The sequence below is a fragment of the Notechis scutatus genome, chromosome 5 (assembly GCF_049901735.1).
Source record: "Notechis scutatus isolate UNSWTSFEM ecotype Mainland chromosome 5, rNotScu1.2, whole genome shotgun sequence".
In the NCBI taxonomy this organism is placed as follows: Eukaryota; Metazoa; Chordata; class Lepidosauria; order Squamata; family Elapidae; genus Notechis; species Notechis scutatus.
In genome coordinates this window covers 20551915-20565561 of record NC_142013.1, presented here as the reverse complement: position 1 = coordinate 20565561, position 13647 = coordinate 20551915, and the positions used below count along the sequence as shown (strand labels likewise).

General features: G+C 37.7%; 1 protein-coding gene across 4 annotated transcripts in view; it reads left to right on the top strand.

The window, feature by feature from the left end:
• Positions 1 to 13647, top strand: part of ZDHHC20 (zDHHC palmitoyltransferase 20) — a 63894-nt gene that overhangs the window by 16078 nt on the left and 34169 nt on the right. For all 4 annotated transcript variants that reach the window (XM_087966262.1, XM_087966264.1, XM_087966260.1 and 1 more), the window contains 3 exons: positions 7681 to 7775; positions 9623 to 9743; positions 11558 to 11627. In XM_087966262.1, coding sequence (XP_087822388.1) covers positions 7681 to 7775; positions 9623 to 9743; positions 11558 to 11627 — 286 coding nt within the window. The remainder of the gene's footprint in view (positions 1 to 7680; positions 7776 to 9622; positions 9744 to 11557; positions 11628 to 13647) is intronic.

Below are 13647 nucleotides of genomic sequence, written 5' to 3'. Positions count from 1 at the left end.
ACTTTTTCCCTCCAAATTCCACCCCAGAATGTTCTGCTTTCCCCAGCAATGCCTCTCCTCCCTTAACAGCCTTTAAAATACAAAATAATGGGACTGGATTCTGTTTTTTCTATGGAAAATGGTAGGGAAAAGCTGTTTTATATGATAGGAAATGGAGAAAGGCTACAGAGAGAAGGAAACAGATGCTTAATTAGAGAAGCATAGGAAATTAGAAATTTCCTTTTGACTTCTGTAGTCTTGTAAGATTATCTATTTAAAAAGTAAACTAATTTGTTCTAAAAAGCTATCTGCAGTTGTAATTAAGTGTCAGGAACTTATTGGCTGGAAGATTCTAGAAGGAATATTTTCTCAAGATCAAAGATGATAGTAGCAACTACTCATGTTCTTTAGCACTGCTGCTGCTAATAAGATCTGGAAAGATAGTAATGGGAGAAAAAAGTAAAAAAGGATGCGCGAAAGCAGCAGTTCTCCTCCATGCTGCATCGAGAGCCCAGGATGGGTTGACTCCTTCCTATGACATCATAGCTGAGTCTGTACTAAGATATAAAAGCCCCCGGGAGAGACCCCAGCTTTTGACTCAGCTCCTTTCAGTCAGTAACTGTGTCTCTGAAAGCGTTCTGTTAGATAGCAATCACCAGCGATCTTCAGTACATTTTTCCTCTCTTCAAGCAGCTCCCAGGAGAGCAGGTCTCTCTCTCTCTCTCTCTCTCTCTCTCTCTCTCTCTCTCTCTCTCTCTCTCTCTCCCTCCCTCTCTCTCTCCCTCTCTCCCTCTCTCCTGCAATGTTGGGAGCAGCTTTACAGAGCTCTGTGCAGGCAAGCTGGGCAGCGTCTGCAGACCTCCCCCACGCCTGCAGTTTGGAGGGATCATAAACACGATCCCACAGCAGCAGGCCTTCTGCCTTCGGCCTCTACCAAGGGATATCCAAGATGTAGTCTCATCTGCCATTAGGCAGAAATTGGCTGAAGGCTTCAAGCAAATTCTTCAACCTCTGGAAAGGGTTCAGGCCCTTCTCCCTTCTCAATCTATAAGTTCCTTGCCTCATCATCCTGATTTACACAGGCCTCAGGACCTCAGGGTCCATTCTTCTCTACCAGAATGGGAGGAGGTTGATGAGGAAGGAAGGCCTTCACCATCTGAACACAGTTACTCCTCTCATTCAGAGTGTGAAGAGGGTGAGATTTTTGACCAAAATCTTTCAGAGGAAGAGGATTCTCGCCCAGAGCAGACATCCTCCGCATTGGTCTTCAAACCTACTCTCTTCAGACCATTACTCAGCAAGGCCTTGGTCACTGCCAAGCTGTTGCCAGAGGAAGTGGCTCCCGAGCCACAAGGAAATCCCTATAGCCAAGGGGATTCGCTCTTCTCCAAGCCTGTCGTGCATGCAGAGGTTCTGACAGCGCACTCTACCAGAAGTGCGGTCACTTCTGCTGCCTGGGCGACCCAAGCATCCTTGGAGGAGATTTATTGTGCGGCCACGTGGACATCCCCGTCTCCTTTCATCAGACACTACCATCTGGATGCCTTTGCCTCGGCGACTGCAGCCTTCGGCAGACGGGTGCTTCAACGACAGCACTGTGAAATGTATAAAGGTAGTGGGAATATAGAAAGACTAATTGATTGATTGTGAATCTCTACCAATATAGGTTCTGATACATCTAGAAAAAATGTAAACCATTCAACTAAAAATCCATCAGGTCCAGGGCTTTCTTCAATTTCATTGATTAAATTGTCCCTATAACTTCTTACAAAATCAATGGGTGTGCTGTTTTTCTTCCTATGAGATCTCTTACACTTGAAATTTATAATTTGTTGCACAGTTAGTGATGTCATATGTGTGTGTGTGTGTGTGTGTGCGTGTGTGTAAAAATGAAACAGGTAATTGATTCAGATTCAATACATAACTGATATAAAATTATGTTGTTTCAATCAGCAAGACAATACTTTTCCAGCTTTCTCCCTTGGTCCCCATAAATCTAATTAAAATACAATATTTCATCAAATACTCAGATTTTTCTGAAAACGGTAGCCCCAATTTAATTTTAGCTGCTATAAATACTTGATACAATTCGTTGGAGGGGAGGGTATTTCTAGCATAAGACAAACATGAGTCTTTAATCATCTTTTCCAACTGTATAAGATTAAAATCTCAAAATCTCTATTTTGGTAAGGCAATAGCAATAAAGGATCTCTTAAGTAGATGCCTTTAAATGCATCCCAAAGAATTAAAATATTGGTAAAGCCCATTTTTAAAAAGTGTCTTGATTTATTCTAAAATAGGAGGTTTGGGGAGAATTACTTAGAAGCTGTCTTGGATTAGAATGGTACAATCAGGCCACCTTTCCTTAACCCCCCAGAGCAGGAAGATACAGCTGTTATGTCATGCTTCCATGCACTGGGCATCACATGACTTTCAGCTCATCCCCAGGAGGGAATTTCATTATCTTTTCACAGCATGGTGTTTTCAGTTATGGTGACACAACCAATTTGATCCTTTATTGGGACACCTCAGATGCAGGTAGCAAGATGTTACTCTATGCAATTCAAATCCTGTACTGGGAATTTAACCCCTGGTCCTTTGTATTTTAGATGACTATACAAAGCATGGGTTTTAGGAGCTATCCAGGTCCTGGATATTTATAGTTACTACTCTATTAGCCACCTCCAACCTGCCACACACCTATTAAATTAAATTTCAAGTGTGAACTCAGGTATTTGAAATGTTAAGTTTAACAATAATTGCTCAAATGAAATTAAGCTTGGTTTTATTTTACTGCATTTCAATTAAAATACTTTGTTCTTTCTCACAAATATTTTAATGTAACATGACAGATTCCATGTATATATTCTCTCAGTTCATTTTTCAAAACAATACATGGCTGTCCATCTCAGATTCATGGCTCTGGGCGGGTAACATTTTTTTAAAAAATAATAATAATAGAACATTATTTAAAAATATCATATGTACTCTCAAAACCAATTATTTCAGCCAATTGTTTCTATTCTAGTAATATTAATAGTTTCATAAAATTGTGTGTATTCAAGGCTGCCCTAAAAAAAACAACAGTGATCTATAATGTCATTGGAGCAGACAGATCCTCCTAATGCCTCTGGATTGCACTGAGGCCTAATGGTATTTCTTCTTAAACTTTTGTTCTTTATCAGCTTGGAAAGTAGGTCAACAATTACTCATTTGGTATGAGATTGTGACAGAAACATAAATATTCAGTATTCCCCTCTGCTTACTCTCCCTTCATCAGTTCCCCTCCATCAATTAGTTACAAAAGATCTTTTCTTTTCTTTCACAATTCCTGAAGGCTATTTGCAGTTGTTTACAAAGAGAAAATCTTCAGTCACTGAAACAGCAACTTCTGGATTTAAGGGATAAAGGCAATTGCAGTAATTGGCATTCCATTATCTTTTTAATGTAACTTTATAAACCTATTTAGAAAATGCAGTTAGATTACGAACTCTAAAGTACAAAAACTAGCAATCTGCACATGGTAAATTAGCTGGAAGCTATTGACACATATTTAGTTTAGATAAGTTGACAATGGACATATCTATCATGAAATCTTATTCTTGACTCACGGTTGCTTCTGGGTTGGAAGTAGCATGCCTTCTAAAACTAGCTTCAGGTGAACAAAAGTATGTCTCTCTCTCTCTCCTACCTGTGAGAAGCATCTGGTTGTTACTAAAAAAAATGCTGGTCTAAGATGGCTGATCCAGCACAGCTATTTATATAGAGTTATGTTCTGACATTCTTAAATTCTTAAATACAGTTTCTTCCATGGAATAAATAATATCTTTTTGCTCCTATAATAGCATTTTTTGGACTTTGTAATATTTACTAATATATTACTTATTTTATGTAAATTACTCTTAGCTTATAGAAACATTTGGGACAAGGAACAAATACAAGGAACTGATAGCATGTGTTTTTTTTCCGAATAATGAATTTGTTTGTATTTTCCTATTGCTGACTAGTAACTGTATTATGAGCAGATGAGCTTATGAACACTTTATATAAAAAAACCATATGTGACCTGTTCTAGCTAAGCCATTTGCTTATCAATTACTGGACATGATTAGTTCAGAGTCCAGGTTCTGTAATGCATATGATTTCTAAGGCAAAGAGTATATTTAATAAATTCTTGTTACTAAAACACATATATTACTGGTTGGTTTATTTATTTTATTGCTTTATTTACTTTATTGTCAACATTTTGGAAGATAAAGATTTAGAAGGATCTTGACAGACTTTAGCATGGGCCCTATCCAACATGATGCAATTCAGTGGTGAGAAAAGTTAAGGTCCTATACACAGATATAGAATAGGCGGTACCTGGCTCAATAGTAGTAACTGTTAGAGAGATCTAGGTATTCTGAGGGATCACTGTTAAGTATGAGTAAGCAGTGTGCTACACCTGCCAAAAAACCCAATGCAGTTCTAGGCTGCATCAACAGAGAAATAGCACCAAGATCATGGGAAGTTATAGTACTGCTGTATGTTACTCTAATGAGTTCACATCTGGAATACTGCATCCAGTTCTGGTCAACACAACACACACACAAATGTTGAGACCCTAGAAAGAGTGCAGAGAAGAGCAACAAAAGACGATAAGGATCTTGAGACTAAATCTTAAAATGAACAGCAAAGGGAACTAGGTATGTTTAGCCTATTGAAGAAAAGGCTTGGGACTATGATTGTAGTCTTCCAATACTTGAAGAGCTGTTACAGAGAAGAGAGCATTGGTTTATTCTCCGTAGCACCTGAGGGCAGGACAAGAAACAACAGGTGAAGCTTATCAAAGAGAGATTCAACCTGAAAATGAGGAATTTCCTGACAGGGAGAACGAACGATTAATCAATGGAGCAATTTGTCTCCCAGAGTTGTGGGTGCTCCATCACAGAAGGTTTAAAAAAAAAAAAGAAGAAGAAGATTGGGCAACCATTTGTCTGGGATGGCCTTGAGCAGGGGAGTGGACTAGAAGACCTAGGTCCCTTCCAAGCCTTTGATTCAATGATTTTGTGGAGTTAAACCAACCCAATAGGCATTAAAACATATGCAGCAATTAACATGCATCCATAAAGCTGCAATTGGAATTTTGCAATTGCCCTTGATATATCTCAAAATTGGTCACTTAAAGAGAGAATTTTTCTGTAACTGGAAAGCTTCCTCACTCAAAACTGCTATCTTGCTGGGACTGAATTTAAGCCTGTTTGTCTCTATCTAGGCTGTAACAACCTCCAGGACATAGGGACAAGTTCTCAACGACAACTTCGGTTTAGGTCATAGTTGAGATATAAAGCTGAGTATTATATTTACAACACATGACTCCATGCAAATGTTAAATAAGAAGAATGAATGCATCAAAATAGAATAGTTTCTCATGGACTATACATTTGCTTATTATAAATATTCATAATTTCAGAAGTAAGAAAGATATAAATTATGAATACCAGATTATATTGGCAGACTGAGCTTATCAAAGTGAAATGGAGGATGACCTTTTCTGAAGCTGAGGCTGGATTTTATTAATTCAAATGTATTCAATTTGTATAGCCACATATCTCATATTTGCAACTCTGAGCAGCTCACATATTAAAAACAACCACGTAACACAACCAAAATATGAAAACAGTAAAAATACAATAACTCTTAAAACCAAATGAAAAATCTAATTAAAAGTAAAAAATAAATTTTAAAACAAGATTTTATAAGTGCAAATATTTCAACATATGATGATTTCCATTTCCATATTTTGTAATAATAAAATACAATTATAATATTTATAGTGCTTATCTCAAATTGCATATATTATTGCTATCATATATTCTTTTTGCAGGAAAACATACCTTTGATTCTGAACTCTGCTTAGAAACCTCAAGCAAAACTGGCTTGTGTTATCAATATTGTGGTTATCTAAAAAGAAGACAGCTCTGATTTTTAAAACCCAGAAAAATAAAAAGCAAAGAAAAAATGTCCAGTGTAATTACTAGTTACTATGGTTGCCATCATTATCTGAAAACATCTGGCAATTTCTACTCATATATGTATCTATGTATCTCAGGTTTCTTTGTGTGTGCATATCTGTTTGTATGCTATCCCTACAAGTCATTCTTATAACATGGAAAGATCAATGTCTCCAAATAATTGAATTAATATTGGTTGATTAAAATAAATTGGCTAGAAAACAAGAAACCCCATCAGGACTTATCTGGATGCTTATCTTGTATAATGACTCTAGGTAGCTCACAACGATCCATAAAAACATAGCTAAAATCAGAAGTAGTCTTCCCCTCCAGGCACCAAACTAAACAGCCTCCCAGTCCAACCCATACCCTAGTCCAGTGTTAGGGGGAAAACTCAAATAGAAGAGATCCCTTGTATCTCAGGAGGGAAGCTACTCCAAAGTGCTGGGGCAGCCATCAGGTAGCAGCATTTAAGAAAGGTGACCTCGAGTGTGCTCACCTATCTAACCAAAGATCTTGTTTCCCCAAAAATAGGACCTAGCATGTTTTACACAGTCGCCTAATATAAGCCCTACACCCCCTCCAAATAAGTCCTACTTAAGAGCCCGCGCAGCAAGCTGGCCACCCATTCTGTCTGGTTGCCCATGGTGCTGCGGTCACAAGGCTAGGCAGGGGGTGGAGCTTACCTCAGGCCCCTGCAGCCAGGCCATCCACACCCCAACAGCTGCACCAGCAAATGTACAGCAGGAGCTCACATGACTGCTGGCCCACTTCTTCTGCTTGCTTGCAGCCGCAACAGAGCAAGAGGCTGAGCAATGTGCTGGTGCCTGGGCTGCAAGGCAAAGGAGGTGTCAGGGCATGGGTGGCCTGGCTGCAGGGGACCTGAGGTAAGCCAGTGCATGGCACATGGGGCACCTTTACCCCTGCCTTCAGGCAGTGGCACTGGAGCACTTCGGGGCCTCTTGTCCCACCGTAAGCAAGCAGAAGTGGGCCTCCCGCAAATGAGAAAAAAATAAGACACCCAAAAATAAGCCCTAGTGCTTATTTTGGGGCCCAAAAGAAAATAAGACCCAGACTTATTTTCGGGGAAACATGGGTAGGAGCATAGATACCATTAGCGAGAGGCAGTCCCACAACTAACCCGAGTCTGTGCCATGTGGCACTTAAAAGATGATAACCAGTACCTTGAATTGGATCTAGATAGCAACTACAGCTGTGCAATGACTTGAGTAAACTGCTAGACACCCAAAACCTCACTTGCCCAGCATTCTGAACCGGTTACTGTTTCCAGATATTATTTAAGAGCAATTAAATTGCAATAATCTATATGCTTGGAGCATCCTTTTGTGGTTGAAATGGTTTCTAGGATAGAACAGCATCCATATCTATAATGTCACACTTTGGTTTACAAGCCAGACTTTGAATCCACTTCTAATTTTTGTTTGCTAGCTACCTACAATTGTTATTTGACTCAGTTGGAACGATCTGTTTTTGTATGATCCTATTATTATTGATTTATTGTTGACTATTACTCAGGGTTCTGTGCAATTTCATATTCTCCAATTATGTCTTCAAATTTATTTTGCTAACGATAGTAGGTCAAAGGAAATGATTCATTATTCACCTAAGCCTTTTTCATGTAATTGTTTTTGCTCTTTTTAACAATTTTCACTGACATTTTATTTGTATTTTATTTTTATTGCAGTTATCTACCTTGTGATTTTTCATCTGTCATTTGTTATGTTTGCGTGGTCCTATTGGAAGACTATTTTTACATCTCCTGCCTCCCCTTCCGATGAGGTAAATGTTATCATTCGCAAAGTTATACAGTTTTTACTATTGAATTGTGTGTGATACTAATGCTTGCTTTAAAATAAGATTTGTTAAGTTTTCTTCTTGTTTAGTTTTTCTATTCCCATTTAATAAATTATAGCACTATGAATAAAAATCATACAATTATTTTCTGAAATTACCTCATTGCCATAGCTTAATTTAGATTTCTTTAATTTGAACAATTTGCTATTTTGAATAAGATAGCTTAGTAATAGTGTTCAAATAGGTGGCCTTTGTGTTCTGTTTCATAATTTTAATATAGGTATAAACCAATTCACAATCTCTACATTTTTATAATCATTCTTACTTTAACAATTATGCTCAAAACAAACTTCAGTCTTGCTTAGGAATGCTATTAATTTTAAGACACCCAAATAATGTCCAAATCCATGTTACATCCAGAGAGAAGGAGAGACAGAGAGAGACAGAAAGAGAGAAAGAGAGATGCACTATGGAACTCCTTTTGCTAATTTAAATTAAACATGACCCTTCCTAAAAATAATTATTTTATCAATGCCCTATGGTAAACCAAAATGCAGCCCGAGACAATTATAATTCAGAAATTTTAATGGTTTTGCTAAAACTTACAGCTTTTCTATTTAGAATCAAACATTATCAGAGTCTTATGTTGGCCTGGATATATCTATTTTCTTTTACTCTCAAAAGTAGCCTGAAGTGTGTTTACACAGTATGTTTTTGAAAGTAGAAAGGCAATGGAAGAATATTATATAGTATTTTAAATTTTAAAAATAGACAAATATTTGTGAATAACCATACTGCCCACCTGTCACCCTAATGGGGAGAGAACCATCATTTCTGGGATTGATTGTGCTGGGCAGGCAGAATCCCACAGACAACAGTGCTGTAGATAACAAGCAATAACAAGCAGATACGGTTTTATGAATCAGAACCATCCCTTGAATCGCATTCAGCATCTCGTTAGATGTTTTTAGTGTGTGGCTACGTATTTTTAAAAGCTTAGAATGTACCATAGCACAAGAAGATCTTAAGCCCAGTTTCAGCCTGTTTACAAATAGGTAATACTAAAGAGACATTCATGCAGATGACAAGGTTTTAAAAGGTATATACACAAGTTGTTTTGAAGCTGGCCATCTACTTAGATTGGAGCTATAATTCTGTACAGTCACTTTTTATGAAATGCATAGATCCATGTTATCCTGTTGAATTGAAATGCTTTCCACATTACGGCATCTTGTCTTAAAATATAAGCACAGTGCTCAGCTTGTCAGTGTGGATTGGCAAAGTGTTGAAATTTTCCAGGGCTTCAGTCTCATGCTTTTATTTAGTGGGTTCATTACTGCATCATTCCTTCATCATCCAATTCTTGATCCCTGTAGGCAAGTGAGGGTTTAATGAGTGGAATCCTGTTTCCAGCCAACCAGCGCAAATGTTCATTATATAAATTTGAACAGTGCAGTTTCCATCTGTCTAGGCCACTGCACATTTTATCTGACAGTCACAATTGCTGAATCCACCAAAAATATAGATAATGTATTTAACATGCATTTATAATTACCAGATAATGCCATATACCTAGTAATAATGTAGAGAGGTAGAAGATATGTGTGTACAGTGCTAAAGAGATGAAAGGGGAAATAGAGTTTGGGTTAGGATAATATGCATTATCTGTTTGATAATACAAACTGGTCAGCTCTTTGATTTTGGGTTAATATTTATTTGAATTAATAATTTTTAAAAATCCCGAAACATTCTGTACATATCATCTAAATACAAGTTAGCAGATGCTAAATATAATTAGTAGAAAACAAACATGCTTTTCTCCTTTTCTGCAGTTTTGCTTATCAAAAACTGATAAGGAGCAATATGAAAAAGAAGAAAGACCAGAATCTCAGCAGGAAATTCTAAGAAGAGCTGCTAAAGAACTGCCTGTTTATACTACAACAACATCAAGAGGTAAGCCATTAGCGTTGCCTTCCCTTGACTTGCACCAGATGTGTTATCTTTATTTCTACATCAACAGATTTTCCAAAATAAAAGAATTGTTCTTCCTCATATCTGTATCATGTAAACATTGCTAAAATGTTCCTTAGCCAGCCAGGCTGAGTTGCACAACCCCTTTACTAACTGCATTTATAGCATCCAGGTTCAAAATGTGCCAGAGATTCATTATTTGCAAAGATATTTTTGGTATTTTGTGAAAAAGGATGATAGTATCTCCCTATTTAAAATGTGATGGAAATGATATTTTCCTCTCATTTTGAAAGTTTTGCATGATGTTTGTTTGTTTGTTTGTTTGTTCATTTAATTTATATTGGCACCCAATTCACACATAGAGACTCCATGTGGTTAACTCAAAGTTCCAGGTATTCATTTGTTTATAAAAATATATCAGATGGCCCTCTCAGAGTCATTTCTTTGTGACTCTGGAAGGTATATAGAATAGAATAGAATAATTTATTGGCCAAGTGTGATTGGAACACAAGGAATTTGTTTTGGTGCATATGCTGTCAGTGTTCAGAAAAAGAAAAAGAAACATTTGTCAAGAATCGTAAGTATACACTTAATAGTAGTCAAAGGGTACAAATAAGCAATCTAATCATAGTAGGAAACATAAGCAATCAAATCAAATCATACTAGTAAACGGTCATTAAAAAAATCATAAGGACACAAGCAACAAAGTTACATTCATGCAGTCATAAGTGGGAGGAGATGGGTGAAAGGAGGGATGAGAAGATGAATAGTAAGAGTAATGCAGACTTAGTAAATAGTTTGACAATATAGAGGCAAGTTGTACAACCTCCTGTCTGTATGTGGGTTCATCATTGTCTCGAATGAGACCAATCAGAGTTGTATCATCTGCAAATTTCAGTAATTTAATGGATGGATCGTTTGAGATGCAGTCATTGGTATATAGGGAAAAGAGAAGTGGAGAAAGCACACAGCATTGGGGGTGGGGGGGCTGTGCTAATTGTACAGGTATCAAAAGTGATTCTGCCTAGCTTTACCTGCTGCTTCCTGTCTTTTAGGAAGCATATGATCCACTTACAAGTGTGTTCAGGTACCACTACTTGGTTTAGTTTAGTTAGAAGAATGTCTGGAATGATGGTATTGAATGCTGAACTGAAGTCTACAAAGAGGACCCTTGTATTTGGAGATTCAAGGTGTTGTAGAATGTAGTGCAGAGCCATATTAACAGCATCATCTGTCGATCTATTTGCTCGGTATGCAAATTGCAGGGGGTCTAACAATATGGCAATAGAAGGGAAAATCAAAATTAAGAACTGTTCCAGATATCATTTAGATCAGGGGTCCCCACCCTGGGCTGCAGTCCAGTACCGGGCTGTGCAAGTGGCAGACAAGCGTGTGAAGCTTTATTTGCACATGGGCGAGATTAAGTTACATACACAAGACCGTCCCCTCCCCCTGCCACCATTGCCACTGCCAGTCCATGGAGCCAAAAAAGGGGACCACTGGTTTAGATTATGTTCATGTTTCACCTTTCTGTAAATAGATATACAGATATAGATTACTTTCCTATTACTTTCACAGCTCTGTACTGGAGCTGAATGTCCAATAAAATCTGTATGAATAAATAATAAGTTATTGGAGAGTTGTCACATTACTCCCTACCCATTTATCTTTGAAATATGACTGCCCTGTTTACATTTTGAATTCTTCCAGATTCTGTTTTGAGAAGTAGAAAAGTTTTAAAGTCCTAATTCTAAAGCTTTGTATTTCATATCTTGATTTTGAAATCTTCAATATAGCTATTAGATACTGCGATAGATGCCAGCTAATCAAACCTGATCGATGTCATCATTGCTCTGCATGTGACCTGTAAGTATATACCAATTCTAGGTTGGATTGATGAGTCTGTTTTCAAACATATCTTCAAACCTGAAGGCACAGAGTTCCTTTTTCACATACAGGTAGTCCTCACTTACTGACCACTTCTTCAGCATGTCTTCAAAATTGCAACAGTGTTGAATGAATGGTACTTAACAACTGTTCCTCAGAGTTCCATTGTAGCACTCTCACAATCATGTGTTTGCAATCTGCGTGCTTGACAACCAGCTTACATTTATGACAATTGTAGCAGCATCCCACACTCATGATGTGGCCATTTGAGGCCTTCCCTGCCAGCTTACCCCAAGCAAAATCAATGGGGCTTGCCAGCAGGGGAGGTTGCACAGTTGCTCTGATAAGCCCTCCACTTCTTGCATGCCGTATTGCTTCCTTCTGCCCTGGCCTCTCTGCACTTGCATGCATCCCACATCCTCCTTCCCTGGCCTCTGCAACACTCTCTCTTCCAACTTATATGTGGCCTGCACCAGGCCTATCAAGGCTCATCCCTGCACTCCCTTCCTGGGACTCCTGTTTTACAACCCACATGTCTTGGGGTTATGAGGACAACTGGGAGTGCCTTGGTTTCTGTCTTTAAGTAATGCAGCCACACATGATGTAGCACTGTGCATCACTTGGCAACAGCAATCCTGGTCCCAATTTCCATTGTAACCCGAGGACTGCCTGTATAAGGTGTTTCTTCATAGTAATCTGTTTTGCAAATGGGAAAAAGTATCAAAACTCATTTATTTCATTGGTAACATTTAAATAAGAGAGATTGACAGGCCCATATTCACAGGGTGACCTTCCCTGATTGAAAATGGGCTTGAACTTGCCTAGGAGTTGAAGTCCACAGGTCTTAAAGTTGCCAAGTTTGTGGTCCCCTATTATAAACCAACCAGCATATTGATGTACACTGTTCACTGACATTCATTTTGGGTCTTTCTGAGAGCAGAACAGATTAATTCACTCAAGAATCTGAATGTTTGTTTATCATGCTTTCCATGCCAAGATGCCTTACTTATCATGCCCAAGCAACCAAGCATTGGGAGCCATGGTTACCCAGAACTGCAATCAAATTATGTTTACATTGGTTATGTTATGCTGTGACTTCAATAAAAATCACAGAGTGGTTTATGTCAGTGTTGCCATGGCATAGAAACATTGATTGCTCAGATACTCATGAATTTTCCTGATGGCCCTTTCAAGGATGATCTCATTTCAGACACACCAGAAGCAGTTAGATGGTTAGTTTCCTTAGGTATTGATTGAAACATCTATCCCATTATACCATAATTCTGTGGTTCCATATTATTGTAATTTTATTGTGGTTTTATTTCAATTTAATATTTTTCTCCTGTATTGTATTGTCCCCATATATTATATACTATATATATTTGCTGATGCTTTATTTAAACTAAATTTGTATGTCAATGATTGTGTGACCTCTGTAGATGCCATACACTAAATAATCACCACACAGATTCCTCATATATTTATCCAGAAATACATTAAACACCCAATGAGACATTGTGTATCCTTGTCTTATTCCCTGATCAGATTGAATCTCTTGTTAAGCATTCTATTTATTCACACACATGTTTACCTCTATGTCATTCTTTCTTCATTCAGCAACCAATTCTGAAAATATTATTTAATTCCAACATATTTGCTTTATCATATGCTTTTTAAAAAAATAAACAGAATAAACTTACTTTCTTATATTCAAACATTTCTTTGTGAGCTGCTGAAAAGCAAAAAGCTGATCTGCATATTCCTTCGCTGCCATTAAGCTGCAATGCCTCAGATGTTGGTCCTTGTCACATCTATTTGATCAAAATTCTTTCAAGCACCTTATTAAACACACTTAACAAACAGTTCTTGTTTGGTTTTTACATTCACTGGAATATTATTATGGATATCATCAATCATGGATTCCTACTTTCATTGACAACTAAAGAAGGTGAAGGTTTCCCTGTCCGTCGTGGGGGGTGGCTCTCATTTCCGTTTCTTA